At 41.1% G+C, this 27,987-nt stretch overlaps 1 protein-coding gene across 11 annotated transcripts in view; it reads left to right on the plus strand.

The window, feature by feature from the left end:
* Positions 1-27,987, plus strand: part of TANC1 (tetratricopeptide repeat, ankyrin repeat and coiled-coil containing 1) — a 214,357-nt gene that overhangs the window by 105,354 nt on the left and 81,016 nt on the right. For 8 of the 11 annotated variants that reach the window (XM_039855457.1, XM_039855455.1, XM_039855459.1 and 5 more), the window contains one exon: positions 23,053-23,157. The exons of the other annotated variants lie outside the window; for them this stretch is intronic. In XM_039855457.1, the coding sequence (XP_039711391.1) occupies positions 23,053-23,157 (105 nt within the window). The remainder of the gene's footprint in view (positions 1-23,052; positions 23,158-27,987) is intronic. 11 annotated transcript variants of the gene reach the window in all.

A 27,987-nucleotide genomic window follows, 5' to 3' on the forward strand; every position in this document is an offset into this window, starting at 1 on the left:
CGCACTTCATACTGCAAGATTTATGGCCACAGTGTGTGAAAAGTGCTTAGTTAAGGTGGAAAAGGCATTAAATTTGTGAGTGGGACACGTGGACAGAAAATGTGTTCTGACGGATGGCAGCGTGAGCGTGTTATGCCAGAAAGCATCGAGCCTGTATGAAGACTTCAAGGAATCCCCTGAAACAAGTGACACCAAGCCATTTACTGCAAATAAGGGATGGTTACACAAATTTAGGAATAGATTTGGACCGAAAAATATAAAAATAACTGGAGAGAGTGAGTGAACACATTTATATAACTTTTATTACAGTATATTGTTATAATTGTTAATTTTGTTAATCTCTTAGTCTGGTTTATAAATTAACTTTATCATAGATATGTACATATAGGAAAAAATATATATAGGGTTCAGTATTATCTATGGCTTCAGGCATCTACTGGGGACCTTGGAATGTATCCCCTGTGGATAAGTGGGGCTACCATGTACCTTTTATTTCCTCTTTCTTGCCTTATTATATCAGGATATCTAGTACAATATTGAAAAAAAGTGGTGAGAGGGGGCATCCTTGCCTTTTTCTGATCTTAGTGGGAAAGCTTCTAGCTTCTCGCCATTAAGTATATTAGCTGTCGTGTTTGTTTGTTTGTTTGTTTTGACAACTTGAGGAAGTTCCCCTCTATGCCTGGTTTATTGAGAGTTTTTTCATGAGCAGGTATTGGATTTTGTCACATTTGATTTCTGCATCTATTGATATGATCATGTGATTTTTGCTTCATTACCCTAACTAAATTAGTTTTCAGATGTTGAACCAGCCTTGCGTTACCTGGGAAATAGGTTCTGAGACTCAGTTTTCAATGAGTGTGTAGTAGGGTAGGGATATGTTTCTCACACAGCACTCAGTAATTCTCAGGGTACTAGGTGGGTGTCCTACAATTTAACTCAATTCTGACACTACCTTCCATCCCCGGGTTTGATTAATTTGCTAGAGCAGCTCACAGAACTCAGAGAAACATTTTACTGACTGGATCATCAGTTTACTATAGAAGGATGCAATTCAGGAATAGCCAGGTGGAGGAGACGCACAGGGAAACACATGGGTGGAGGCACAGAGCTTGCAGGCTGCCTTGGACTGTGCCACTGTCCCTGCAGCTCCACATATTCACCAACTGAGAAGCTCTCTGAACCAAATCCTTATGGGTTTTTATGGAGGCTTCATTACAGGGGCACGGTTGATTAAATTATTGGCCATTGGCGATTGATTCAATCTCCAGCTCTTAGCCCCTCCCTGGAGGTTGAGGGGTGGGACTGAAAGTTCCAAGCCTCTAATCACAGGGTTGGTTCGTCTGGCAACCAGCTCCTATCCTTAGATTCTTTCCAAAAGTCACCTCATTAACGTAACAGAAGATACCCTTATACTCTCATCATTTAGGAAATTCCAAGGGTTTCAGGAACTGTGTGCCAGAAATCAGGACAAAGACCATATATATATATATCTTAATAGAAATCACAGTATCGCACCTGGGATAAATCTCACTTGATCATGTCGTGTAATTTATACATTCTTGGATTTGATTTGCTAATACTTTGTCGAAGATTTTTTCGTGTGTGTCCATGAGAGATATTGGTCTGTAGTTTTCTGTAATGTCTTTGTCTGGTTTTGGTATTAGAGCAATGCTGGCCTCATAGAATGAGATAGGAAGTCATCTCTCTATTATCTGAAAGTGACTGTAGAGAAATGGTGTTATTTCTTAAGTGGTTAGTAGAATTCACCAGTGAACCTGTCTGGTCCTGGTGCTTTGTTTTGGTAGGTGATTAATTATTGATTCAATTTCTTTGATATAGGCCTATTCTGGTTAAACTCAATTTTTTGAAGAGCCTAGGAGAATAAATCATCCACCATTAAGTCAGGGATTTGTTGGCTAAGACTCTGGATTTAGCTAACTGAAATGTTAATGATCCTGATAGAAGTAAGTCTCTGTCCACCCCAGTCTTGGGTAGGTTGGAAGTGGATTCATGTCCCACTTGGTTATAGATATTTCCTTATCTGGGAGATGGGGGTAATAATGGTGCTTCTTTAAATTTAAGTGAAATTTAAACGAAATGTAGACTGTAAAGCATAAGGTCTGATCCACAAGTTCTCCTGTGGTGATTGCTCTTTCATGTAACCATCTGCCTCAGAGCCCATCTCCAGCTTTCTTCACTTGACTCGGTGGGTGTGAATGGATTCCCACAATTTCCATGCTCTTGATTCTTTATCCTCCAGTGGGATTTCACCCTCAGATCTGTATGTATGTTTTCTGGCAAGTGTATGTCTTCTTGATGTGCAGCAGACTTTGTTCCCTGTGCATAGGATATGAAAACAGCATTAGTGCTGAGACTGACTGACGTCTGGGTTCTAATTCTAGCTCTGCCACCAACTACTTGTGTTACTCATCTTCGTTTGGTTTGCAAGTGACTTGTGTGAAGTGATTAAAGTTTTATGTCAGTAAAATTGCCCTGTAAAGGAAGCCAGCTCTTAGAACTAGTGATGCAAGTGCAAAGGTTTAAGAAAGCAGTAGTTCTTAGCAGAAAAGAGAAAGTTAGATAAAGCAAAAAGGTGGGATGCCTGATGGTGCCCTGCCTCAATAATTTGAGAAGCTCCCATGAGGTCTCTGAGGAAATGAGAGTGATTCATGAAGCTGATGGAGAGTAAGTGCTCCAAAATTTGCTCACCAGATAATGAGAGCAAAACTCTAGTGGAAGTTGAGCAGTTATTGTCTGAAGCTATGCATGACAGCACAGATACAGTGTTGTTCCTTATGCAGGTAAGTGATAAAGTCAGCAGGTGAGGCAGAATCCTTTGTGTCAGGTTATCTTTGAACATTCTTTAAATTGCCCATAAACGCCTTATGTAGACATACTGTCTCTGGATGGCAGAGCTGTTTTTCTTCTGCCATTGACATAGATTGCTGTTTATCTGGATGAGCACCAGAAGAAGTAGATAGCTCGTACTTAGGTCCGCATCGTACTAGAAATACATGCCTCATACACCAGAATCCCATTATGTGAGGGGCAAGTGGGGGCCAGGACTGGCTGAGAAAATAGCAGATGCATGTCTCACATCCTCCGGAATTGTCCGACATCTTATAGAGCACACGTAGTTAAATGCAAATGAAGTAATTATGCCCAGGTCACAACTCCACTGTAACGCTGGTGGGAAGTTTCATTTAAGAATATAGTAATATTATGGCAGTTTTGTCTTGGACGTTTTAATGTTTCACAAGGACTCTGGATGTTGAGGATCTTCAGTGATCAAAAGAAAAGGTGTGCCTGTCATACATACTGTAGAATCTAGTGTTGATGTTTGATTTGGAAAATTAGAAATCTCGGAGTGAGGCTTACAGGCTATTGTGTCAATCAAAAAAAGGAGATTTCTAGCCTTTTAGCAACAACTCAATAGAGTTTCTTTATTAAAAATAGTTAACTTTTACAGAATAATTTATAACATTTTTTTTTTCGGTTATACAATTCCTATTAGAACCAGATGCATGTACTCTAAAACTGAATGAATGTATGTGTGCACTCATGTATATGCATTAAAATTTGAGCGTATGCACTGAAAAGATTCTCAGAGTGTGACTTTTTAAATTTTTTTAAAAGTTGTAAGGTTTAAGCAGATCTAATCTGCATTAGATAAGCTTGAGCTTCTATATGCTACCCCGTCTTCTTTTGCTGTCTGCTACATGGAAAATTCTACCCAGGCTATGTGGTGTCATGGGAAGCGTCTGGCCCTAAAAGATGGACAGACCTGGGTTCAATTCCTTACTCTCTGTTATTTGTAGCTCTGTGTCCTTGGGAGCTACTTGACAACCTCTCCGATGCTTTCCTCATCTGGAAATGAGAAGTTACCTACCATTTAGTTTGAGAAGATAGAGAGAGTTTCTGTAAAGAGCCTGGCTCCTAAAACACGCTTCAGAAATGCCACTGCCGCCCTTAACTTCTGAGATCGGGTAATTTGCCCTTTTCCCCATTTGTTGATCTCTTTCGTAGTTCATTCTCTTTCAACTTCAGTCTTTTCCTGACTTGAAGGTGGGGAAAGCACCAGTGCTTCAATGCAGGGACCTTTAAAGTCTAATTGTTGATATTTGGATTTGACTTAGTAAATGTTGAAGAAACTGTTCAGACCAAACTGTTAATATTTGTATTTGGGTTCATAAGTTCTGGGCATGGTTTTGTGGACAAGCTGACCCATTCACAGCTTCTGTGGAAGAGTCTCATCAGCTATTTCATTGGTCATCATTTCCTGTAGTGCATGTTGCTCCAGCCAAATGCCTTGTTTATTTATTCTTGGTCCTATCGTAGCTCTAATTGAAAGTGATAAAGATCAACCAGTGAGAAACACAAGTAACTGAGTTTTGGAGGAATGTGAGAAGCAGTTTGCAAGGAAGCAAACTGATACCAAAGATTTTGGAGGTAAGGAAATGCTCCAGCATCTGCGTGTTGTCTTGAGGTAAGGGTTGATTCTGGCTGGCTGAAAAAGATGCCCCAGAATGACCACTTGAGCCCTTTTAAGACTCTCAGAAAGAAATGATGTCAGGTGGCCAGGTGAGGAAGATACACATTCAACAGTTTCTGAAGACTTGATATTTACTTGATGTTAGCTTTTACAGTATATTTTTCTTAAGTTTGTGGTATTTTAATAGCTATTGAGGAACAACAGGTCCTTCTAAGGCAGGAAAAATCTCACTGTAGCTTAATACCTGTGAGTCACCTTGACTTATCCTCACTGTTTCTCGTAGATTTCTTCATGATACACAGTAGGGAAAGAATAAAGATTGTTGAGTCCAACATGTTTTTCCTGAAATGAGAAATATCTTGCCAGACTGCTTAAGAAAATCATGTTTTTATTTGCATTTTGACTCCCTTTCATTATTTTTATGGCTTATTTTTCCTCTTTCTTCCTTTCAAACTGGAAATTCTTAGTTTGCGTGCCCTTTAACCTTTAAAAATAGTTCCTTTTTATGACCTAGTGCTCTCATGAGCTCTTTCTTCCCCTAGCTTCCTTGGATTTGTTGGCAGCTAAATTAGCAAGAGGTTTTTCCAGGATCCCTTTCATCAGAGGATACTGTATAGGTGAAAGTGACATGTTTTTGGTGGTGACCTTTATTTTTCTCAATGGCCTCAGAGGCACTCTGAGTTACTTCAATCTTTTTCACTGAAGCCCCATAAAAATTTGTTTTATGTATGTTTATTGATTTTCAGCTGTGTGTTGGGCTCTGGGTAGAGATGAGGTAAATAGTTGGCCCTAAGCTTTGGGGACCTCTTGAGTTACTGAGACAAGTGATGACAGTTAGGATGTTGAGGTATCTACAAAGTGTTGTGACATCATGGTGAAGAGCAAGACTCTCTGGGGGAGCTGAAAAGGTTCTAAGTGTGTGTGGTATTGGCGAAGGATCTTAAAGCTTGAGTTAGGGGTTACATGGCAAACAGGTGCCTCGAGGGGTCTGGTTGGGCAGGAAGACTGTCCGATAGGGAAAGAACAGCCCCACAGGAAGTCCAGTGGGCTCATAGGAATGTGAGTGAGAGGCCTGCAGTGGCCGGAGCTCAGAAGGCATCGCGGGGCAGGTAGCATTAGAGATGAAGATGGAAATAAGTGGGAGCCAGGAAGCATTTTATTCTTTCGGCAGTGGTGTTCTTTGACCATGTTTAAAATACAGAGATGAACTAAACAGATTTGGGTTTTAAGATGGTAACTATTTTATGCAGGCTTTCCTGGAGGTGAGGAGACTGGTTGAGATTCAGATGAGGTAAAGTAGCTTAAACCTCTGCAGTGGTGGAGGAGAATGGAAGGGAGGTGGAAGTCGATTTGAGAAAGTATTAGGAAAAGGAATGAATAAGTTATGGTGACCTGTATGTACATGAGAATTGGGGAAGGAAGAGACGTGCAAAATGGCTCAGGGCCAGGGCTTGCTAGCCCTTTTCATATCATGGAACATAGAGAAAATATTTGTCCAGCAGTTGATAAGCAGACTGTCCCTTGGGGCACTGCCCTAGACTTCAGAGCAGTCCAGAGAGCTGAGGGATCCACATCTCCTTTCACCCTGAACTCATTCTTTGCACACCATTTGGGAACCTTGCTAAGGGCTCTGGCTTGGTTTTCTAGCTGGATCCAGATTCTATAAATTGTTGCACTAGTGGCTTTACATTTTCCCCCATATAATAGTTATCAGATGTCTCCAAGGTGGTCATTATTCTTGCATTGTAGGTAAGGACACCGAGTCTCTGATAGGTGGAATTCACCCTTAGTCCTGGGATTCCCCGGTAATGAATGATGTTTCTGTTCAGTCCCAGGCATAGATGCTGGTGTAATTAACTACCATGTGGAATGCAGAAATGGGTTGGTCAGCTGGGGCAGCAAGTTTGACTGAGTATCTTGAACCTTGGATGTTCCACAGGTCACTAGCTTGAAGGGAGGAGGGAAGATTTCAAGACATGGTATCTGTGGCAGATGCTGCGAAGGTCAAGTATAATAAGGAATTAAAAGTGCCTATCAGTTTTTGAGAAGATGGTAATCGATAACTTTAGAGCAGAGTCTACAAGCTTTTTCTGTCATGAGCCAGAGAGTAAATATTTTAGGCATTTAGGGCCATCCGGTCTGTGTTGTAACTACCCAACTCTGCCACTGTAGTTCAGATCAGCCATAGACAATACCTAAATGAGTGGTCATGCCTGTGTTGTGATTACATTTTTTATAGAAAACATGCAAAGGGGCAGAATTGGCCCCTATTCCATAGTTGGCCAACCTGACTTTTGCCTTAGAGGAAAGGAAAGGGGGAATGGAAATAGTATTTATATAGTACTTACCATGTACTAGACACTTTAGAAACATTTTTAACCCTGAGGTGGAGATACTAGCCCCACTTACAATTGTTGGAGAAAGAGTTTAGATGACTTGCCTGTAGATTCACAGCTAGTTAATGACTGGCTGGGATTTGAACTTTACTCTGCTTGATTCCAAAGCTCCAGGCATTTCCACTTCAGTTCATTGCAGGCCAAAACGGCAGCCTTAGGACAGATCCCTCTCAAAGGTACAGATGGTACAGAAGCCAGCAAGCTCTGCATTCCTGCCATTGTTCTTCCCATGGCCTTCAGTGAAGCTGTGTTTTTTGCTTCACCCTTGTATTAGTCAGCTCGGGCTGCCATAACAAGGTACCACAGACTGGATGGCTTACACAACAGACATTTATTTTCTCACAGTTCTCAGGCTAGGAGTACATGATCAAGGTGTCAGCAGATTTAGTTTCTCCTGCGACCTCTCTCCTTGGCTTGCAGATGGCCACCTTCTCCCTGTGTCCTCACATGGTCTTTCATCCCTGCTGTGTCTCTGTGTGTCTAAATTTCCTCTTTAAAGGACACCACAAAGATTGAATTAGAGCCCACCCCAGTGGCCTCTTTAAACTTAATTGCCTCTTTAAAGGCCTCATCTCAGTCACTTTCTGAGATACTGAAAGTTAGGACTTCAATATATGAATTTAGGAGAATACAGTTCAGCCCATAACAACCACCTTCCCCTGTAAATTCCTCAGTACACAAGATAAAGGGAATCTCCTATCTGTGAAGCCATTTGAGTCTTGAATGAACTTTTTAAAAAATAAACTTTTTATTTTAGAATAGTTTTAGATTTATAGAAAAGTTTCAGAGATTGTTCAGAGTTCCTATATACCGCTAACCAGTTTTGCCTATTATTAACATAGTACTTGGGTGTGATACATTGTCACAACCAATAACATACTGATATTATTAACTAAGGTCTATACTTCACTCATGGTTCTTTAGTTTATATCTAATATCCAGGATTTATTCAAGATATCACATTACATTTTCTTGTCATGTTTCTTTGCCCCTCTTGGCTGAGCCAGTGTCTCAAGCTTCCCTTGGTTTTGATGTCTTTGGCAGTTTTGAGGTGTACTCTTAGGGTATTTTGTCGGATGCCACTCTGTTGGGATATGTCTGATGCTTTTCTCATGATTATACTGGAGTTACAGTTTTGGACGGGAGGAAGACTTCAGAGGTTAAGTGCCCTTCTCATCACGTTGTGTCGATGGTACATACTAGCAATATGACTTATCACAGTTTATAATAACTTTGGTCACTTGACGGAGGTAGTGGTTGTCAGATTTTCCCATGGTAAAGTTACTCTTTTTCCCTATGTCCTTTCCATACTGTGCTCTTTGGGAGGATGTCCCTATGTGTGGTCCACCATGAAGGGTGGGGAGTATGCTCCTCTCTTCCAGAGTAGAGTATCTACATAAATTATTTAGAGTTACTCTGCATGGGGGATTCATCTCTTCTTCCCCGTTTACTTATTTATATATCAGTATAGATTCATGGGTAGATAAAATTTCGGTGTCGCACTCTGAGACAGCTAACTCAGGGATACTTGGGCCCTTTGGCCACACGTGTCACCTTGTTGGCTCTGAGTGAGGCTGATCAGCATTTGCAGGGGCCAGACTTGTTGGAATTTTGTTAGATCCAGAGTAAAATGGGGCCAGAGAGTTGTTGCCTCAGAAGTTTAATTTCACCACATAGACTGTTAACCGTATGTGTGTTACATGAACCTTAAAGAAAACCCATTTCTGGATTTCACACACTTAACTTCTAAAGGGTGCAAGCATCGTTGTCTTGATGGTAAAGAAACTCGCTTCTGGGTTTTGTCTGAAATGCGCATTGAAGCAGCGCCACCGTGTGTTTGATACTGAAGGACCCCTGTGTTGCAGGAAGAATTGCTGCCGACTTCCAGGACTCTTCTGACTTGCATGCTGTCTAGTAAAAAGGGCTTTAAGAAAGAACATTTTTCAAATTCTTCAAGAGAAGCTACCTTCTGACTTTGCATTTATGCAAACCAGGGTTTACATAAAAAGTAAACGTTTTAAAGTTAAAATTCCCATTTATTATTTTTTTTTGGACATGCTAACTATTAACTTTTAATATATATCTTAAGGTGAGCTTTCCCACCCTGATTATTCAAAATTGTTTGAATAATCAAACACAATAATCAAAATTGTTGAGGTATAGGAGTGCAACAGGTTGAAATCCACATCTTCTGGAACTATTTTTCTCTAACTGCAGGCAGGCTGGAGACTTAATAGTTTCATTCTTTACCTAAACATTTACCCAAAGGTTTGAAGATGTTTTCACACTCAAGCCTAAGATGTTTAAGCCTGTGTGGAAAGTAGCCAGGAAGCCTGCTATTGCCCACCATGAAGTATGGGGATGTGGGGATGGTTCCGACTAGCAGCTCTGCCTCCTAGAATGTTTACATCCACAGGAGTTGTCTTCAGAACAGGAGAAGTGGGTGAGTTGGTGGGATCATTTAATATGGCCTTGTGATTGACCTGGGTGAATATTCGCAGGTGCGAAGCTAGAGATTAAATTAATGTGACAGCCTGGTAAGAGCTGGTTTTAAAAAATCAAGAAGAAGCTACCCTTTTTGTTGTAATAAATCAGTGTTAATCAGAAATTCCAAATTTATTGTATATCTTGATCAGCTTTTGAGAGTGAGGCGAGGTGAAATTGTAGTTTTGACAGATAATAAAAGTTCTAAAAGAACCTGGACGGTAACTTGGGTATGTGGAAACTCTTCTGTGTTGTGTCCTGAACCCAGGACACTGATGGAAAGTTAAGTGTTGCAGCTGAGAGGGTCGTGCAGGTCCAGGTCGCTGCAGGGGGTGGCGAGCTATGTGAAGAAGTCAGCAGATGCTCTCTGCCTGTGGCTCTTCATCTAGCCTCTTGTCAGTGATGTCATGGGTTACCTATGTCATCTATGAGTACAATTTGTCCTGTTCATACTTGAAAGAGATAGTGACTAAGCCCCCAAATATCACTTTTCTGCTGTTCTCTCAGGTTCCTGATATTTTCAAGAGGTATTTCAGATAACAGAAATCATGTGTTTCAAGTGTGACCACCAAAGTGGTTAGAGAAAGGCGTTTGCCTCAAGCTCAGAGGCACAGCCTAACAGACCTGTTGTGGGACTCTCTGGGATTGTCGAGGCCACTTGTGTGTGGCCTGACGCACCAGCCCTCTGACAGTGCACAGAATGATCGCGGGCTGCTCCTGACCTCGGAGGTTGTCTCTCAGAGCAGAGTGCCTCCTCTGTACAGGCGCCAGGGACACGGAGAAGTGAATCTGCTGGGAAGTGCTGACAAGTAGACAGTGATGACAGCGAGTCCGAAGGACTGTGGTGGCACAGGGAAGGTTCTGGAATTCAGCTGAGGGAGGGGGATAGGCTGTAGACACTGGTGGACTTGGGATTTTTTCCCTTTCCTTTTCCTTTTTTTAAGGTGAGAGAATCTTGAGCTCCTGTGAATATTTTGAAAACGAGAAGACCGACTTTATACAAGGGAGAGACTTGTTAAAATGAGCATTCTGATATCTGAGAACAGCATTTTGTGTATAGATAAGATTTTCAAATTACTGTTAATGTATTACAGTTAAAATTTTAAAACATGGCTTTCCATAAGCCTTAAATTCAATTTAAAAAATCTTACATTTATAATTAAAATCATACATTTAAAATGGATTTCACTTAAAGCTAAAAATTACATATTTCAAATAGGAATCAAAGTTAGTCAGATACTCTGATATGTTATTTTAAGAACATTAAAAATTCTCTGCTGGATATATTATTCCCTGATTATGTCCAGTGATGGCAAACTTATTCCTAAATATATCACAACTAATTCAATGTTTTGGGTTTGACTTCTTCAACCCTTTATTTAATTCTCAATCTTACTGAGGTTGCAAGACAACCAATGTTATAGATCAACTCAGACAAGATGAGGTGAGGGCCGATAATTCATGGTCACAGTATATTATTGTATGAGGTTTAGGTTTGCTTTCAAGTAAAAAAATCAAGCACTACATAACAGCTTAAAGAAGATTAACATTTATTTCTCCTGTTAACAGTCTGGAGGTAGACTTCAAGGTGTCATCGGGGAACCAGACTCTTATATTGGTGCTCACCATCTGAATTAGTTTCCTGGGGCTGCCATAACAAATTACCACAAACTTGGTGGCTTAAAACAACGAGTTTATTTTCTGACAGTTCTGGAGGCCAGAAGTCAGAAACCAGGGTGTTTAGAGAATCTTTTCCTTGTCTCTTCGAGCTTCTGGGGGTGTCCAACTGAGCCTCGGTTTGTGGCTGCATCACTCCGTTCTCTGTCTCTGTCTTCACATGGCCTTCTCTGTGTGTGATGATCTGATCTCCCTCTGCCTTTCTTTTATAAAGTTATTTGTGATAGCATTTCAGGAGCACCTGGATAATCTAGGGTAGCGCCTTTACCTCACAATTCTTAATTACATCTACACAGACTTTTTGTAAATAAAGTAACATTCACAGTTTCCAGGGATTTGGTGGTGGACATAACTTTGGGAACCATTAGCCCACCACACCCTCCTCCCACAAGGCCCGCTTGTGGTCCAATACAGTTGTTAGAGCAACATTTCCTGTCAGAAGGAGAAAAGCAAGAAGAACAAAGAGTCCTCTCCTAGCTAGGTCAGCTCCTTTAAGTAGTCTGCCTTGAAATCTCACCTAACACTTTCTTTTCAGTGGCTTCATTTATCTAGCTGCAAGGAGGCCGGAAAATGCAGTCTTTTATTCACTTAATGTGCTGTACTGCTAAAGTACAATTTTTCAAAAAGGCAAAAATATGACATGCAAATAGAGAAAGGTCATACGTCAACAATTTTATTTAGCTCATTAATTAAGGAGTGAATGAGCAAGATGTTAAGACCAGTGTAAATGAGAATTTGGAGGTTTATATTCTCTGCCAGACAAAATTCATTTGCATCGCTATCAGGTTTTTTTTTTTTGCAATTTGCAGAGCTTATAAAATAGTCCAGTTGATAGAAAGTCAATCAAGAGTACACACCGATATTATGAGATTGTCCTGGATAGTCCGCTTTACATGAACAGCCCCAGCATCCCACTGAAGGGGTACACCTTATAATCTCTCTTGTCTCTTTCCAAGTGTTGGGTACTTTTTAAAAACAGTGACCAGTTAAAAATTAGGGCTCTCTTACCAAGGTGGAAGGGGGTGATCGATGCTGGGTCTTGCCTCTGGCTGTTCCTGCCTCTCAGTCAGAAATATTTGTCCAGGATGGAGGCTTCATAGAGCTAGAGTGATGCTCCCTTGCACAGATGGACACCCTAAGTCGAGCCCTATTTAACAAATTTTTTTTCACTAAATTTTTGACTTATGTACAATAAAATTCTTTTTGTTGTAGAGATCAGTGAGCTTTGACAAATGCATAGAATTATATAACCACCATTACAATCAAGTATAGAACAGTTTTCTCATCCCCAAATATTCCCTCATCCTGATCCTTTGTAGTCAGTCCCTTTCCCCTGGCAACCACTGACCCGTTCCCTCACCCTACAGTTTGCCTTTTCCAGAATGTCATAAGTAGAATCACAGTATATACTCTTTTGAGTTTAGTTTCTTTCACTAAAAGCAATGCATTTGAAATCCGTCCATGTCGTAGTGGGTTATCCATACCTCTCTCCTTTTTCTTGGCGAGTGTTATTCCATTGCATGGATACACCATAGTTTATTCATTCACCAGTTGAAGGCCATTTGAGTAGCTTCCAGTTTTTGATGATTATGAATAAAATTGCTATAAACATGTACATATAGGTGTTTGGATAAATAAATATACATTCTCATTTCTCTAAGGTCAAGTCCTAGCTGTGGAATTGCTTGGTCACATGGTGTGTTTATTTTTATGTGAAAATGCCAGTGGTTTTCCAAGTGCTTGTCCCATTTTGCATCCCCATCAGCAATGTAGGAGAGTTCCCACTGATCTTTATTTTTACCAGCAGTTTTTAATCATCAGTTTTGTTTTTGTTTTATTTTTAGCCATTCTAAAATAAAATGGATAGTGGTAGCTCATTGTCTTAACTGGGTCCTCTTAATGGTCTTAGTGCCACCTAGTCAGGTTGTAACATCCATGGCTAATCTTTTGACTAAAATGGATTAAATGGATAAATCCTATCCAGAGCAACAATTCTTACAGATATTTTTCTATAGAGTTGGATTCTGCATCTCTCTCTCCTTTACTTGCCCTTGACCTTGCCACCCTGAGCAGAGATGGAAGAATTAGCTTTAGTGGATGTGACAGGATGAGAACTGTTGCAAGTGAATGTGAGGGTAGAGCTAAGGAACGTTTCCTTCTGATGGCCATTATCTCAGTGATGTAGGACCTGAGGGTTCCTGTATTGGGCGAGGGTGGGGTGCGCAGTGTGTGTAGCAGAGGTCTGTTTGAGAAGGATGGAGAAGTCTTGACCTAGCCGCTGTGGGGAATAGAGCGAGCTGATGAGTGAGACATGAAACTGCTCTTCTTTGCGCCCTCCAGGATGGTTAGGAAGGGGTCATGGAATATCTACCAACAGACGGGAACCTTTGGATGGACTGACATCCATGCTTTTCCCTCTCACCCCTTCTCTTCCCTCCAAATCTCCTGCCCTCTACAGAAAGAATGAGGTTAGAACAGAATTCCATAGTAGCCACCGTACTATGAATATTTGAAAAATATTCTCCAGTCCTTAGAAGTTATTAGTTTATAGAAAATAAACTACATTTAAAGTCTAATACATTTAAAAAGCAGAAAGAATCCCTTTCTTGTCAAATTAATAAATTTTGTGTGCCTGCTGAGTGCACAGCACTGTGCTAGGCACTGTCAGGAAGCCAACAAGAGGCAAGATTCTCTTCCTCAAGTTGCCTTTCTTTTGCGCAGGAATGGAAAGTGTAAAACACTCTCTCCCCACCTCTGCACACTCCCTCTGGGAGTGATGTCACTCCCACCCCATCCTCAGGCCCATCTCGGGTCCTGCCTCTTACCTTCACTGCTGCTGTCCTTCCCAAGTCACTTGACATTGGGCCATGCGTGACTATTTCTGTCTGATCTTCGTACTTGTTTGTCATCAAGCTGCTTCAGAGAATGGGCCAGGTCTCATATAGCCACACCAGACTGGCTAACCCAGTTTTCAAACCAGAGTGCGCACCAGAATCACCCAGCGGTCTGGACTCAGGCTGAGGATGTGCATTTCTAATAGGATCTCAGGTAATGCTGTTGCCGCTGGCCTAAGGGACCAGACTTTGAGCACAACTGATCTGAACCCACAGGGAAAGAAGGTGCTGCTTCCTTCCTTTCGGAGTTGGTTAACTTTATCATGCAGTATAGGGCTTATCCTCTGCTAGTGTGGATAGCAGAACCCCTTCCCCTTAATGGCTCCTTCCATAGTTCCTTGAGGAAACTCTGAAGTTTCCTTTCCAGGAAGGACTCAGATCTTAAGGGACATCTTGAAACCAAGGTTTGTGGTTCTTTGTGATGGTTTGGTTTATGATTCTTATCAACATATGAAGGCAACTTCAGGTATTAGATTCTTTATGGTAAATTATAATGATTACCAGAGTTAGAGGAGGTGAGGGCTAGAGATTTCATTTCTATAAAGTCACTGAGGTAGGAGTGAAAACAAGGCTTAGACTGAGTTCTGCCCACACGTAGAGTTATTACCACGTTGGCACGATGCAGCCATATAACTCGTTTTATATGTCTGGGAGAGTTGCAGCTCTCTCGGGGTTGGTGCCCTGACAGCACCTTGTATTCGGTATTTACCTGTAGCAAGTCTGACTGTACTTCATAGACTCTGTATTCATTTTCTGTTGTTGCCCTAAGAAATTACTACAAACATATCAGCTTACGACACATTTACTATCTCACAGTTCTGAGGTTAGGAGCCCAGGAACAGCATGGCACAGCTGGTTCCTTGCTCTGGGTTTCACAGGGCTGAACTGAAGATGTTGGCAGGGCTGCTTTCCTTATGGAGGTTCAGGGGATGAAACGTTCCCAGGCTCGTTCAGATTGGCAGAGTCAGTGCCGTGCGGCTGTGGGTTTCGAGATCCCCATTTCCTTTCTGACTTGGCTGGGGATTGTTCTCGACTTCTAGAGGCTGGCTGCATTCCTTTGCTGGTGGCCTCTTCCTCCATCTTCAAAGCTAGCAATCTGTCAAGTCCCAGAGAGCTGAATCCTCCTCACACTTAGGAGTCTCTGACCGCCTTCACCACTTCTGCCTCATCTCCCCTCAAACACTTTGGATATGGAAAAGGTCATATTAGTAATAATTCAGATTACATGGACTTGCTACCTTTCTCTTTTTACATGTGGCCCCTTAAACACTTGTAAAGTATTTCTGGAAGTCCCCCAAAGGGCACGTCACATGTGCTCATGAGATGAATACTGACTCTTCAGTCTTCTGTTGCTGCTTTTCAGGGTTTGTGTGATTGCATTGGGTCCACTTAATGATCCAGGATTATCTGTCCAGTTTAAGGTCAGCTGATTAGTAACATTACTTCTTAATTCCATCTGCAGGGTCCCTTCACAGCAGTACCTGGGTTGTGTTTGAGTCAGTAACCAAGAGATGGGCATGTTGGCACTCCACAGATAGAATTCCTGTCATCCTCCTGTTCTGCATCAGAGGCCTAATAGTTCCCTGGAATCAGCAGCTGGACTTGGGGCCATTTACTTATCAAGCCTAGTGTGCCTTTCTGAAGGCCTGCTAGGTGTTTATACCTGGGTCATACAACGGCCAGATGCTTCTGTGGTATTTCTTGTCAGTCCTCTTACTGGAAATACCATGAATTTCACCACTGAAAATAAATTTCCTACCACCATTATAGTAATTAACAAAGTGAGTAATATTGTAGATGTGAGGTTGAACATCCACGTCTAACCTCAAATGTGACAATTAGCATAACCTTGGTGGTGGTTGGTGATAAGGGTGGCTAGCTAACCAATTGTGGTGGACTCTTTTGAGTGTTGCTTTGTGATTAAAAGCTATTTCACTGTTTCTGGAGTCGGTATTCCAGATTAAGACAGCAAATTGCCTTTAGGTGATAGAGTAAAGCCAACTGACAACATTTATATCACACTCCTTATGTTGGAGTGTTTTGAAATAAAAGTCAGATGAGGTAATAAAGACTCTTTCCCCTAAACCGAAATCCTCAGAAGAACAGGGTCATGTCTTGTTCTCACCCTGCGCCTGGCATGCAGTGGGCTTGCAACAGATACTTGTCAAGTAAATAAAGTGAATTATTTATTTGTATATTTAATATATACAAGCAATTACATATGTTATAGTAAAAGTATAACAGATCAAACTGCATTGGAAGAAAGTGCAAACATGACTCAGATTATTTTGTGGAACTGGGAGATTCTTGTACTCATAGTGCTGTGAACATGCACGCTACAAACGGATACTTAAAAATCTTTGTCAGTACTTATTTAATGATGCCTCATTGAAAAGAGCATGACTCCATTTAGATATACTGTTTTCCTACTAGATTTAAGCACCTAATGGTAATGGATGTTTACGTTCGCACAGCGCCTTATGTATTGTGTGAGTGAATAAAGGCTGTCCACTCTTCTCAGTGTGCTTGAAAACTGAGGTATTCGAAGTAAGAAAAAGGCTTATCCAGAGTAGTGTCAAGTAACTTTCCTATTTTATTCACCATCAACAAGTGACCTATATTTTCCCCTCTTGTGGCCTTTTTTTCCACCTCCTAGAATTGCCATCTGAATTTCCCCAAACCTCACCTGCCTTTGGGAATGGATGAGGTTATGTTAGTAGTAATAACTCAGATTGCTACCCTCCTCTCCTTACACAAGGCCCAAGGCCCTAGTTAAAGTGTTTCTGGAAGTCCCTGGGGGTGTATAACATGTGCTTATGATCAGGGAAGCCCTTGCTTTGGGGCAGCTGGTGAACTTTTCTCTTGGAACCTTGCCCCATATCAGCTTCCAGTACCCAGGTATTTGGGCCAAAGGAGCCTGGTGCTGCCTTTTGTCATTCCTTGGAGTAGAGCCATCTCAAGCAGCATTTTAGGTTTTTATTTACCGCCTCCCCCCTACTCCTCCTAGGAGAAATCCAAGTGACGGACAACACGCTGTGCTTGAAATTGCCTTTGCCTTGAATTGAGGCATTCTGACCGAGTCAGGTTATGGTCTGGCTCCTTTTTCTCTCAAAGTGAATCTTGTCAAGAGGCTCTTGCCCTTCACAGACAGAGTCATGGGCTGTCCCACCTGTCCTGTTCACGTACCTGCCTCCGCTCAACAAGGGACGCAGTGCTCCTGCTGGGCCAGTCTCCTTTCTCAGTCCCAGATTGTATGTCTCTCCCTTTCTCCCCCCAGTACTTTCCTTTCTTGGGGGTTCAGTCAGGAGAGAAGTCTTACTTTGGAAGCCTGGGTATCGTGCTTTTTGAAAATCGAAGACTGATCTGATAGTTTATGCAAGTTTACCGTTTGGAAATGGCTGTTGAATGACATTTGCTTTAGTGATAAAGGTCCCCCCTCCGGAAAAATCCTCCTACTCATCTTCTTTTTATTTTTCTCATTGTGTTGTGAACATTTTCCAATGTGAAATGAAAACCTAGACCAGATAAAACTGATAGGAACCTTTACTGTGAAAGTTCAAGATGCTAAAAAAAAGTCTGAAATGATTGATAACACAAATTGTCACTTTTCATAGTATCCAGATATTGTGACAAATGTAAGTTCTGCTTTAATGCAATAAGTAGCCTCAGGTATTCTGTGTTCTAAATATTGCTTTCGTATATATATAATCATTTTTAACTGAAACACTCAGAAATGAAAAGTAACTCCTGACCTTCTCTCTTTCACTGCCTGGAGATAAAGCCCAGTTTGGTTTATTTCTGCCATCCCTTTTTAAAAAAAAAATATTCCTTATATGGCAGTTTTTAAGCAGCAAAATAGTCAGCTATGTGATTAAAATGCCAAAAAGAGTAGGAAAACTGGCTGCTGGGAAAAGTATGTTTGGAGATTTACATAAAGGCATGAGACTGGATGGGGAGAATGCTGTGCCTCAGAGGTTGTGGAACTAAGCGATTAAGGACAGATTGATAAAGGGCAGATTGCCGCTCCCCTCCTAGACTGACTCAAGGCCCTTCTCAGGGAAAGGAGCTGGCAGGAGCTCTTCCCTTGCACTTGAGGAAATGGGTACCTGTTTAACCCCTTCAGGGCACATTTTGTATTTCTCTTGGTCTTATGAGCCCTTTATCTTTAACTTGGAGAGCCTCCTTCGGCAGTGATCACTTAGAGAATGGAGTGGGAGGGTAGGGAGGGCGGAGTGGGGAGAATGAGGGAATCGGAGTGAGGAAAGGGATGCAGAGTTGCACTGAGGTGGATTTAGTTTATGATCAAGAACAATCTACATTTAGAGAGAAAGTTGGCACTCCAACCACAGCCCTAGACCCCGCTTAGACCCTGACAGGGAAGGGTGGTTTTCTTTAGAGGGCCCGCCTTCTGTCAGTTGCCCAGGAGTGACTGGGAGGTGAGGCAGCTGTGACAGTTAAACATGTTGGCTTCTAGATGAGGCGATTTTCAAGCTAAAACCTGACAGTCTTGTCTTGTTTTTAAGTGTCTTTCTTTAAAACATAAACATAGCTAGTAGCTGAAATACCGTGCTTTCTAGGTAATTATATAGTATTACATTCTGGTTAATTTGGGGAGATTACGTAAAAAGGGGGAGTTATTTTGCTTTAAGGTAGCTTATGCTTGGGAATGTCGAGCATTTTATTTTGAACGAAAAGCTGTGTGGAAAGGTGCAGTAGTTTTCTCTGAGTAAGAGGGTGTTGGATTTTTAAGTTATGATCTCTGTCGATCACAAGTAATGCGGCCACTTCAGTTAGGGAGAGTTTTTCATTTCAGTGGCATAGAAATCAGTGCCACTGAAATTAAAATCAATGTAAGATCAGTGCCTCGTGATTTCAGTGGCTCCTAACTGATGTGGCCTCCAATTGTTCCCATTCTGCAGTCAGTCAGCTCAGCCGACTACCTCACGGACCCTCATGCCCCTTGTCATACATGTAGTAGCCCCTTGTGTCTTGGACGCAGTTGCTCTTCTCATCCTGGAGAGCACTCCTCCCATTTTCTCTGATTCCCGAGTTCCTTTTTTTAACCTGCTTTGGTGGCTATCTTTCAGGGTAGGGTCTTCCCTTAATTGTCTGATGATTCTAGTTTGTATGTGAGTATGAGGTGCTAAAACGCTGATTAAAAGGAATGAGTGTCTTGAGCACAGGCTTGGTGGTAGCATGATTGGTCGGGAATCTGTCATTTCTTTGGGGACATTTCTTGTGTCCCTAACTGTGATTAATTATAGGTCTTTGCTCTTGTCGAGTTTCCCCAGAGAAGAATCCTCTAGTCTCTTCCTACCATGGCGGGCAAGCTTACTGTCAGTGTTCTTACAGCTGAGTAGGATACGTCCATTTGGGGCCTTCTAATCTGCTATAGAATTTCTCTTAATCCCAGTGTGTTAGTGTAGCACTCAGGAGTTCAGCTCTTGAGTCTCCATGGTCTTGGCATTCAGCCTTTGCAGAGGAAAATCTCAGGCCTCCAGGATGAGGGAGGGAATGCCACTGGTTGGGGGGTGGGGGGAGGGTGTCTTACTCTCCCTTAAATAGATTTCAACCTGTGGTTCTGTGTTTGGCCCCACCTGTGCCCCTGGCCTTCAAAGGTGTCCGGTTTCTGAGACTGAGCCCGGTGCCTCTCCTCCCAGCACTCACCTTTCCTCATTGGTTCCATCCGCTGGCTGCTCTTTGGCAATCTGTTTCCCACTTTTTCAGAAGTTTGATTTCTTGCCTGTGGTTGTTTCCTTTCCCTGTTGGTCTCTCTGAAATCTCTTGACTGCGACTGCAGTGGCGTTTTGAAAGGGAATGAAGGCAAATGAGTGTTCAACTGCTATGTTTGATGGAAAGTGCACACAAATTCTCTAATGAGCAATTGAAAAGGGGAAAGAATAAAACCTCTATGGTTATAAATTCATCTTGTTTTATAGCGTTTGAGGTTCAGCTCTTCGTGAAAAGGCATTTAAATAAAAGGATCATGGTGGGGAGTAGTTGTTTATATTCACCTCATAATGTTTCAAATAGTAAAAGTTAGGGGAGATTAGAGACAAGTGAGTGTGAATAAAAGATTCGACAACTACATAGCCAAGGCCCATGGACAATTGTGCGATGGGAGGTTCCGCTACCCTGGCTTTTTCTATAAATGCATGCTTAATCTGGATTTCCTAGTTTTATAAGTGTTAAGTGGTGGTTTAATACATGATCTTCAAACCTTCACAGACCACAAAACTATTTGAATTCCTGCTTTGCCACATGTGAGCCGTGAGCAAATTGTTTAACTGATTAGAGCCTCAGTTTCCTGACCTAAAAATGGGGGAAATAGTGCTTTTCTCCTCAGTTATTAGGATTGAATGAATTAATGTTTGTTAGTGCTTAGCCTTGTGTGACCACTGAACACACGTTTTATTTACTTTGTTATATTCTAGGTCTCTTTTTGTATCTAGCATCACTGTTCACTGTGGCAAGCCTAGGTCTGCCCAACTCCAGAGGCTTTGCTGTTAACACCCTCACTCCTCAGTGTTGAGTATTTCTTAAGAGCTAACAGTCGACCTTTGAAAGAACATAGTTCAGACAATTAAATGGGTGAACATGGATGCTTTCTGAAGGCACTGTGTGATATTGGGGTTCGGTGTTCCAGCCATTCATAATAACCGTTGTACATCCATGGGAAATAACCCAGATTTTAACCGAGTATTTACATTAGAGAATATATTTGAAAGACAATAGGTAGAGTGGAGTCTGGAAGTAGATCTCTCTAGATCTGCTGTTACGATACCCTGAAGAGTTAAGGTGAGCAGAAACTTACAGATCTCTCTTGAGTAGTGGCATGGTTGCTGGTTGGGGCACATTGCATCTTTGTACGATAATAATAAAGGATCTATCTCCCTTAAGTTTTTTTAAATAGGATAGAGCAGATAATGGGAGAGAAATATGTCCACGATCTCTTTTACCATAGGGAGTAGGTCTCAAACCAAAAGTGTAGAAAGGTTCTCGTATTTGTCCTTGTTCCATTTCTACTGGCCCTGTTCAGGCCCTTCTTCCTAGTTTCTGGCTCCTCCACAGCAAATATCTTAGTTTCTCCTCTTCCCCAGTCTCTTCCTTCATGCATATTTCTATATTGATACGTGTATGTTTTAGATAAAATCTGAATCGAACTTTGTATTCTGTTGTATAGCCTACATCTTCCACTTAAATTGTGAGCAATATTCTCCTTCTTCCCCCCATAACCATTCCATTTTAACCTTTAAAAAATTCCCTTTCTGACAGGGTTAAATAAATTATGAAAACAGCCGTATGATTAAATACTACATTAACCACTTAAAAACCATGGTTTCTAAAGTTCATAACAATATCCCTATTTGTCAAGTACCATAAGCTTCTTTGATAACGTAGTTTAAGGTGTAGTACATTATAGCTGGCTGGGAATTGGATTATTTTTATGGTAGGCTAAACGCTTTTGTAGTAAACCTTTAGATGGCAGCATCTCTCACCGTAAACCACATTGTGAACAGAATTTTTCAGATGTGTAGGATGTTTGACACAGAAGGATGCTCAGAATCTGCCTGGCTCAGCCGTTCAGTGTGTGGCGAGAAAACCGAGGCCCCAGAGGAGCTGTGGACCCCTGTCTGGCCCTCTTCTTACCGTTCTTTCTCTTACTGACGTGAAATGTTTCCTGACTCCCTGGCCTTGTTAAAAGCACACTTTCAGTATTAAGCAACCAAGGAAAATGACATTCCAGTGGGTGATTCTAGACCAAAATGTAATGTGACGTGTGAAAGGAGTAGACAGAATAGGCAGTCTGGTGGGGTTTTTTTTGTTTTTTTTTTGTTTTTGTAAGCAGATTCATTTAGATATAATTCTCATATCATACAATTCACTAATTTAAAGTGTACACTACAGCAATTTTTAGCATATTCACCATCACCACAACCTGATTGTAGAACACTTTTATCACCCGCCAAAAAGTCTCATACGCCTAAGCTATCACCCTACAAACCTGCACATCTCCCAGCCTTTGGCAGCCATTCATACTTGTTTTCTACACATTTGCTTATTCTGGATATTCCATATGAGTGTAATCATAATATGTGGTCTTTGGAGACAGGCTTCTTTCACTTATCATAATGTTTTCAGGTTTTACCCACATTTGCCCATGAATCAGTGCCTCATTCCTTTTATTGCCCAATTATATTTCATTGTATGTCTATATCACATTTCGTTGTCATTGGTTGGTGGCCATTTGGCTTCAATACATAATGTTGCTATGAGCACTTATGTACAGATCTTTGTGTGAATGTATACTCACAAAGAAGTGGAATTGCTGGACCGGGTGATAATTCCATTTAACCTTTTGAGAAACTGCCAAACTGTGTTCCAAAGTGGCTGCTCCTGTACATTAAACTAGCAATGTGTGAGGGTTTTATTCAGTTTTGTTAAAAGTTCCAGATTTTCTGAGAATAAGTTGGGGTAGAGGGAGAGATGAGAGAGATGACTCAGGCCCTCTTGTGTCCCTGAACCGTATGCTGGACTGGCCGTTGTGCCTTTTGGAAGGTAGCTCTGTCAGCTGCCAAGACACCAATCATCTGCTCTGCCCCACACAGTTGCCGTGTGTCACCAGTCTGATAATCAAATGCCTGTGTTCTATGGCTGCTTAGCGCATGTTGTTATTACAGGCTGGCTGTTTGTTATCTTTGCCTCCTGACTTCAGAGATACCAAGCAACCCAATCGTCTTTGTCCCAGTTAGAGAAAAATTCCAAATAAAAAACCCTTTCGCCACAAGCCGTCCAGGTTTGAACATGTCAAAATCACTTTCTTGACAGACACCAAAGACAGCTGCAGAGACTTTACAGCAAAAGAGCAGCTTTTGTTTTTGTCAGAGTTTATATGCTCGAAACTGAGCTTACCCATTTCTTCTTTGGCAGCCCAGACTGGACATTCCCGTGTCTGTACTGAAATGACTGTGTGTGTGTTCAAGGGAGGGGAAAGGGCCGGCTCTTCCTTTAGGCATATTTGGGTCCTGGTGAGGACACACAGTGTACATTCTGAAGCTTTATTTGCATCTGGAAAAAATTAGCCACACTCAGATCTTTCCCACTGCAGGTCCCGTCAGGAAGCCCAAGTATGTGGAAAGCCCCAGAGTGCCTGGAGATGCAGTTATAATCCCTTTCAGAGAAGTGTCCAAGCCAACAGAGCCTAATGAGAATGGTAAGAATATGTTTTCAATGATCCTCCCCCTCTAAAGATTTTACATAATGACACTTCATTTCTGAGTGAAACTTGAGTGCCTCTTGCAGGAATGCTTTACTAAACTGAATGTTTTGGGAAGATATTTTTCCTCAGACAGTTACAGTGATCTGTTCAACTAATGTAATTCTTGCAATTATATACACAGCGTAGGCATAGTCTTGTGGGTGCATATGCATTGTTTAAGGGTTGACTCTTATTTCCTCTCAATCTTGACCTCTCCGGCTTGGGGGGATATGAAAAGCCAGCCAGTAGACTGCTTCCAAGACTTTGTTTTGTTTTTTAGTTCTCCATTGTTTTAGAATATTCAACAACAGCCTTTGGCTGAAAAGCTGAAACTTTAACTGGGTATAGCTTATAATCACTAGCTTTTAAAAAACCACTTGGTAGCTTTTGAAAGTTTCTTATTTTTTAACATCTAAAGTTTTTCTTTAGGGAATATTGAAGTAGGGCAAAAACAAATCCAAATTGAAAACTTTCCATGAAAACATTTTATATTTTACTTTTTTTTCGTATCTGGAAGTTTGTAGCAGACATTACAAACTAAAACATTTTGTGGCTATATCAATAGTACTTTATTATTTTTTTTTAATTCAAGAATTTACCTATTTGTTCCTTTCTCGGGGGGGGGGTGTCCCCCAACTCACAACTCTGTGGTCTTTGTGTTTTGAACTTACATCCTATTTTCCTAAAGAAACATGTGGTTAGGAACCCTGGCCTATGTAGGGAAGCCTTTTTCATCCTCAGTGCGGACATAATCTTAGGTAGTAATGTTGAAAGAGAACTTAAGAAAACTCATCCGTGTTTCACTTTGAAATACCTGGCACCCTCTTGTCCTGTGGGAGATGGAAGTACAGCTCCTTTGTGTTCTAACCACCAGCTGTATTTGGCGTTCCTGCTGATGCGTGATGGGGAGTGGGTACGAAGTAGGACATGGTAGGAGAACGGAGTCAGGTAATGGTGGTGAAAATAAAGCCGAAAATGAGAAAGGAGGGATTAGCAAAAGATGAAAGTCAGGAGGAGGAGTTTTGGATGAGTGGGAGATGAGATGGGGGCTGGAGGTGGGCATCTGGGGCAGGAAAGAGGTGCTGTTGCTGCCTCTTGGCAGGAGAGATTCCACCCTCTTCCCTTCCCTCTGTCCAGGCATCCAGCTGTTGTTAGGTTTAGATAAGAAGTTCATACTAGGATTTGTGCTGAGGAGGGGCAGGGCGCTGAGTGTTTGGAGGTGAAGAGGGGAGAGTCCACAGTGGTATCTGGTTAGGACAGCCATCCCGCATCCATGATGACCCTCTTGGTTGTGAATTCACGTGTGCAAGGTGTCTGCGTGTTGATCTGTTCTCTCATTTCTATTCTGGGTGTCGAAAGGAAAATAAAAACCTGTTCCTCTGAAGTGAATATGTAGTCGAATCTACAGATTGTCTGCCCGGTTCAGAATAAGCCTGCTAGCCCTTACCTTCATCCCTATTCCCAAAGCTTTGTAATCCTGAGCGGGGGGGTTATACCCCTGGCATTTTGGCTGGCTCAGACTCCATTACTTAACCTCTTCTTCCCCAGTAGAGAGTATTGCTGAGGTCCTGTTTTGAGTTTATGACTCCCCCTGGGGTTGGGGTTGGGGAGAAATTTAGAATTTCTATCGAGTAAAGAAAAGAGTTTATAAATAGTTCCGTTATCAACTTCCCTCCCCTCGTCTGAGGCAGGTGGAATGGGCTGTCTTCCCTGGGGCCAGGAGGCATTCTTATGCTTGGCTGCCAGCTCAGCTAAATTTAAATCTAATGATCAATATTGCTGGTGTAGCTTGCAGTTCACATGCACACTCACTTCTGACACCCAAGTTCTTGGATTTGGCATCATCAGTCTCCATGGGGACTGAAATTATGTGTCAGCTGGGCTGCAAATATGGATGAGCAGTTTCTAGGAGGTTCACCTAGAATTAAGAAACAGGATACATTTTCTCCTTTTTAGGTGTCCGAGAAAGGAACGTGTAGTTCATGTAGGTCATGTATAGATAGCGATGATGGTGGTGGAAGCCCCAGTCGAGTTATCTGTTGGTTGATTACAGGTGGTTGCCTAACAAAATTCAACTTGATAATTAGTAAAGGATGATGTATTATAATTCCCATGGAATCCTTTAAATTTCAGTGGGGTTAATTAAGTTTGCCATATTAAAGTGTAAATTTTATGTCCAGGTCATTGAACCTAAAGGAGAGGCCGGGGTGAACTAAAACTTAATTCACTTTTAACCCTAGCATGTACAGACGCATGATGGACAAACCCCAACTTCTAGATTTTCATATCAGCATTTTCACTAAAGTTTTAATTTAAAATTTGGGCTTATGCTTTCCATATTTCCTTTGGGCATTTAAAAAAAAAATCTCAGACACTTTTCTGGGTGCTGTCAATTAATAGGATTTCAGTATTTCCCAGACTAACAAACTCTATTGAAAACAGCATCTTATGAAGTGCTTTTGAAATTTCACATAGACTCACGAAATATCAAGTTATTCCTCAATGTTTGTAATATCCTTCCCAGACCAGACCGCCTTGCTTTAATGGTTGTGTAGTTCCATAAATTCTTGTTTCTTGGTTCTCTGTTTAAAATTTAAATCAAAATAAAACCAATGAGCACTTTGAATTTGTTCATTAATTTATAAGTAATTGTATTTACGGGTAATCTGAATATTTTAACTGGGAAGTGGGTTATATGGGCAGATGAACATTTTTAACATAAGCAAAGAACCTGTTTATCACCTGGATATACCTTTAGGGACAGACATTCTACTTTATTCAGCGTTTTAAAATATTTTTGAAAAGCATTTTCTACTCTGGCAAAACAACAACAACAACAAAACAATGACTTAATGAGAGACTCAAACAAAATACAGTCCCCTCTTTCCTGTCAAATGGTCCTAATAAACTATGTGTCACATAGAATAAGTTCTTCACAAATAAGCTTCCTATTGCTAAACCAATGTTTTGTTCAGGGGGAAAATGTCATTTACCCACAAAACAATACCTCTGTTTAAGGAAAAAATAAAAAAATCAGATAAATTAGAGAAGATTATTAAATTAGAATAGGATTCACAGCTGCGTTTCTTTGAATTAGGGGCAATATAATTTATTTAGGTTTGCTTCAATCTATCATTAACTACTTGAGCAATCTATCATTAACTACTTGATGGGGAAGGGTGAGAAAGTTTTAATTTTGTGAGTCATTGCTCAGGTAAAGATCAATCTCAAAATATGATGAAACTTTTCCCCTGGCAGTCGGGTTAGCAGGTAGAACTAACACATATGAAACAGCAGAATAATTAAATGCAAAACTCTTATCAGGAGAAATCCAGTCTTTTTTAGATAGATAATCAAGTACCAGTGCCTTATGTTTTTGGTTTCTATTTCAGACATTCAAAAAGATGTAGAGAATGAATAAAGAATATTGGCACTTGTCTACCCACTACTTAGTTTAAGAAAGAAAACATAACTGCATTTTCCCCTGATCAAATTTCTCTTCCTTTTCCAAGAGGTAACTTTGTTCCTGCTATTTAATTTTAAGCTTTTTAGAATGGTGATACACTATTTGACCAATGATTGAATAAAGTTTTAGTTAAATGAAATTACAGAGCAGGGTCATACTTGGTGTATTTGGTGAAAAGAGACTAGAGGTAAGAGTATTTATTCATTCTGCATGTCCTTGAATAAATATTAATTACAGTCCTATGCTGTGAAAAGCCCTGCGTTAGATGCTATTTGAGATGGGTTATCAAGCATAGGTCTTTTCTTCACAGAGGTTTAGAGCTTGGTTGGGGACTGAAGGCCTGTATACAGAGTGACTATAATACAAGTTGGAGAGGGGAATAGTGTTGAGTAATCCAAGCTGTGCAGATGGAGGTGCTGAGCCAGGAAAGAATTAATTGGAGCTATGCCTTATGATTTACCTGGCGACAATGCATAGGATAGAGTGAGGAAGGAGATTCAGATCAGGGAGAATGGCTAGAAAATTATTTCAGTAGTTAAGTGAGAGAATAAAGTCTCAAATTAGAACAGAATCAGGAAAGAAGAGGTGATGAATGGGAAGATTCCTGAGAGACTATAAGGACGTGGAGCCGTTAGAGACAGTGATGATGACTTCAAGGGTTTGAGAGTACATTACGAGGGACGGGAAGAAAACCGTCCATTTTGGTTTGAGTTTAGTTTCAGGCATGTTGAGTTTGAGGTGTTGATGGAACATCTAGCAAAAGCTTCCAATGCTCAATTGGAAAATCAGTTGAGGGCTCAAGAAAGAGCTCAGGATGTCAGCTGGGCAGCCATTTGCTTAGAAGGAACATGATGAGACCAGGTGAGACTAGGTGTGTTAGACTAGAGACAAGATCATTGAGAGAAAAGATCTGGAAAACTTTGGTATTTTACTCATGAGCTATGAAATAAGGTAGGAGAAGCACCAGCGAAGGGGTAGGAGGAAAACCCACAAGACCACACAGAATCTCAGAACCATGAATTTTCCCTCTCTGTGTCTTTTATGACAGTTGGCACTTTCTACCTTCCAGGACAGAGTATTTGCAAGGTTGACCTACAAGAATATCAAAAGAGAAAGTGGACTGTTTAAAAAAAAAAAAAAATTCTTTGTCTAACAGGGCAGTTTCAGGAAAATTTGAGGGTGAATAAGTCTGTTGTAGGTAGATGATAAGTAAATGGAATTGGTGAGGGTAGAACCCTTTTTGACCTTAAGGAGTTGAGAAGGTAAGGGAAGATGAGAGATCATTTAGTAGTATGAGATGTGTATGAGACTATGGCTTG

Source organism: Pteropus medius, unplaced genomic scaffold, assembly GCF_902729225.1.
Source record: "Pteropus medius unplaced genomic scaffold, Ma_sr-lr_union100, whole genome shotgun sequence".
In the NCBI taxonomy this organism is placed as follows: Eukaryota; Metazoa; Chordata; class Mammalia; order Chiroptera; family Pteropodidae; genus Pteropus; species Pteropus medius.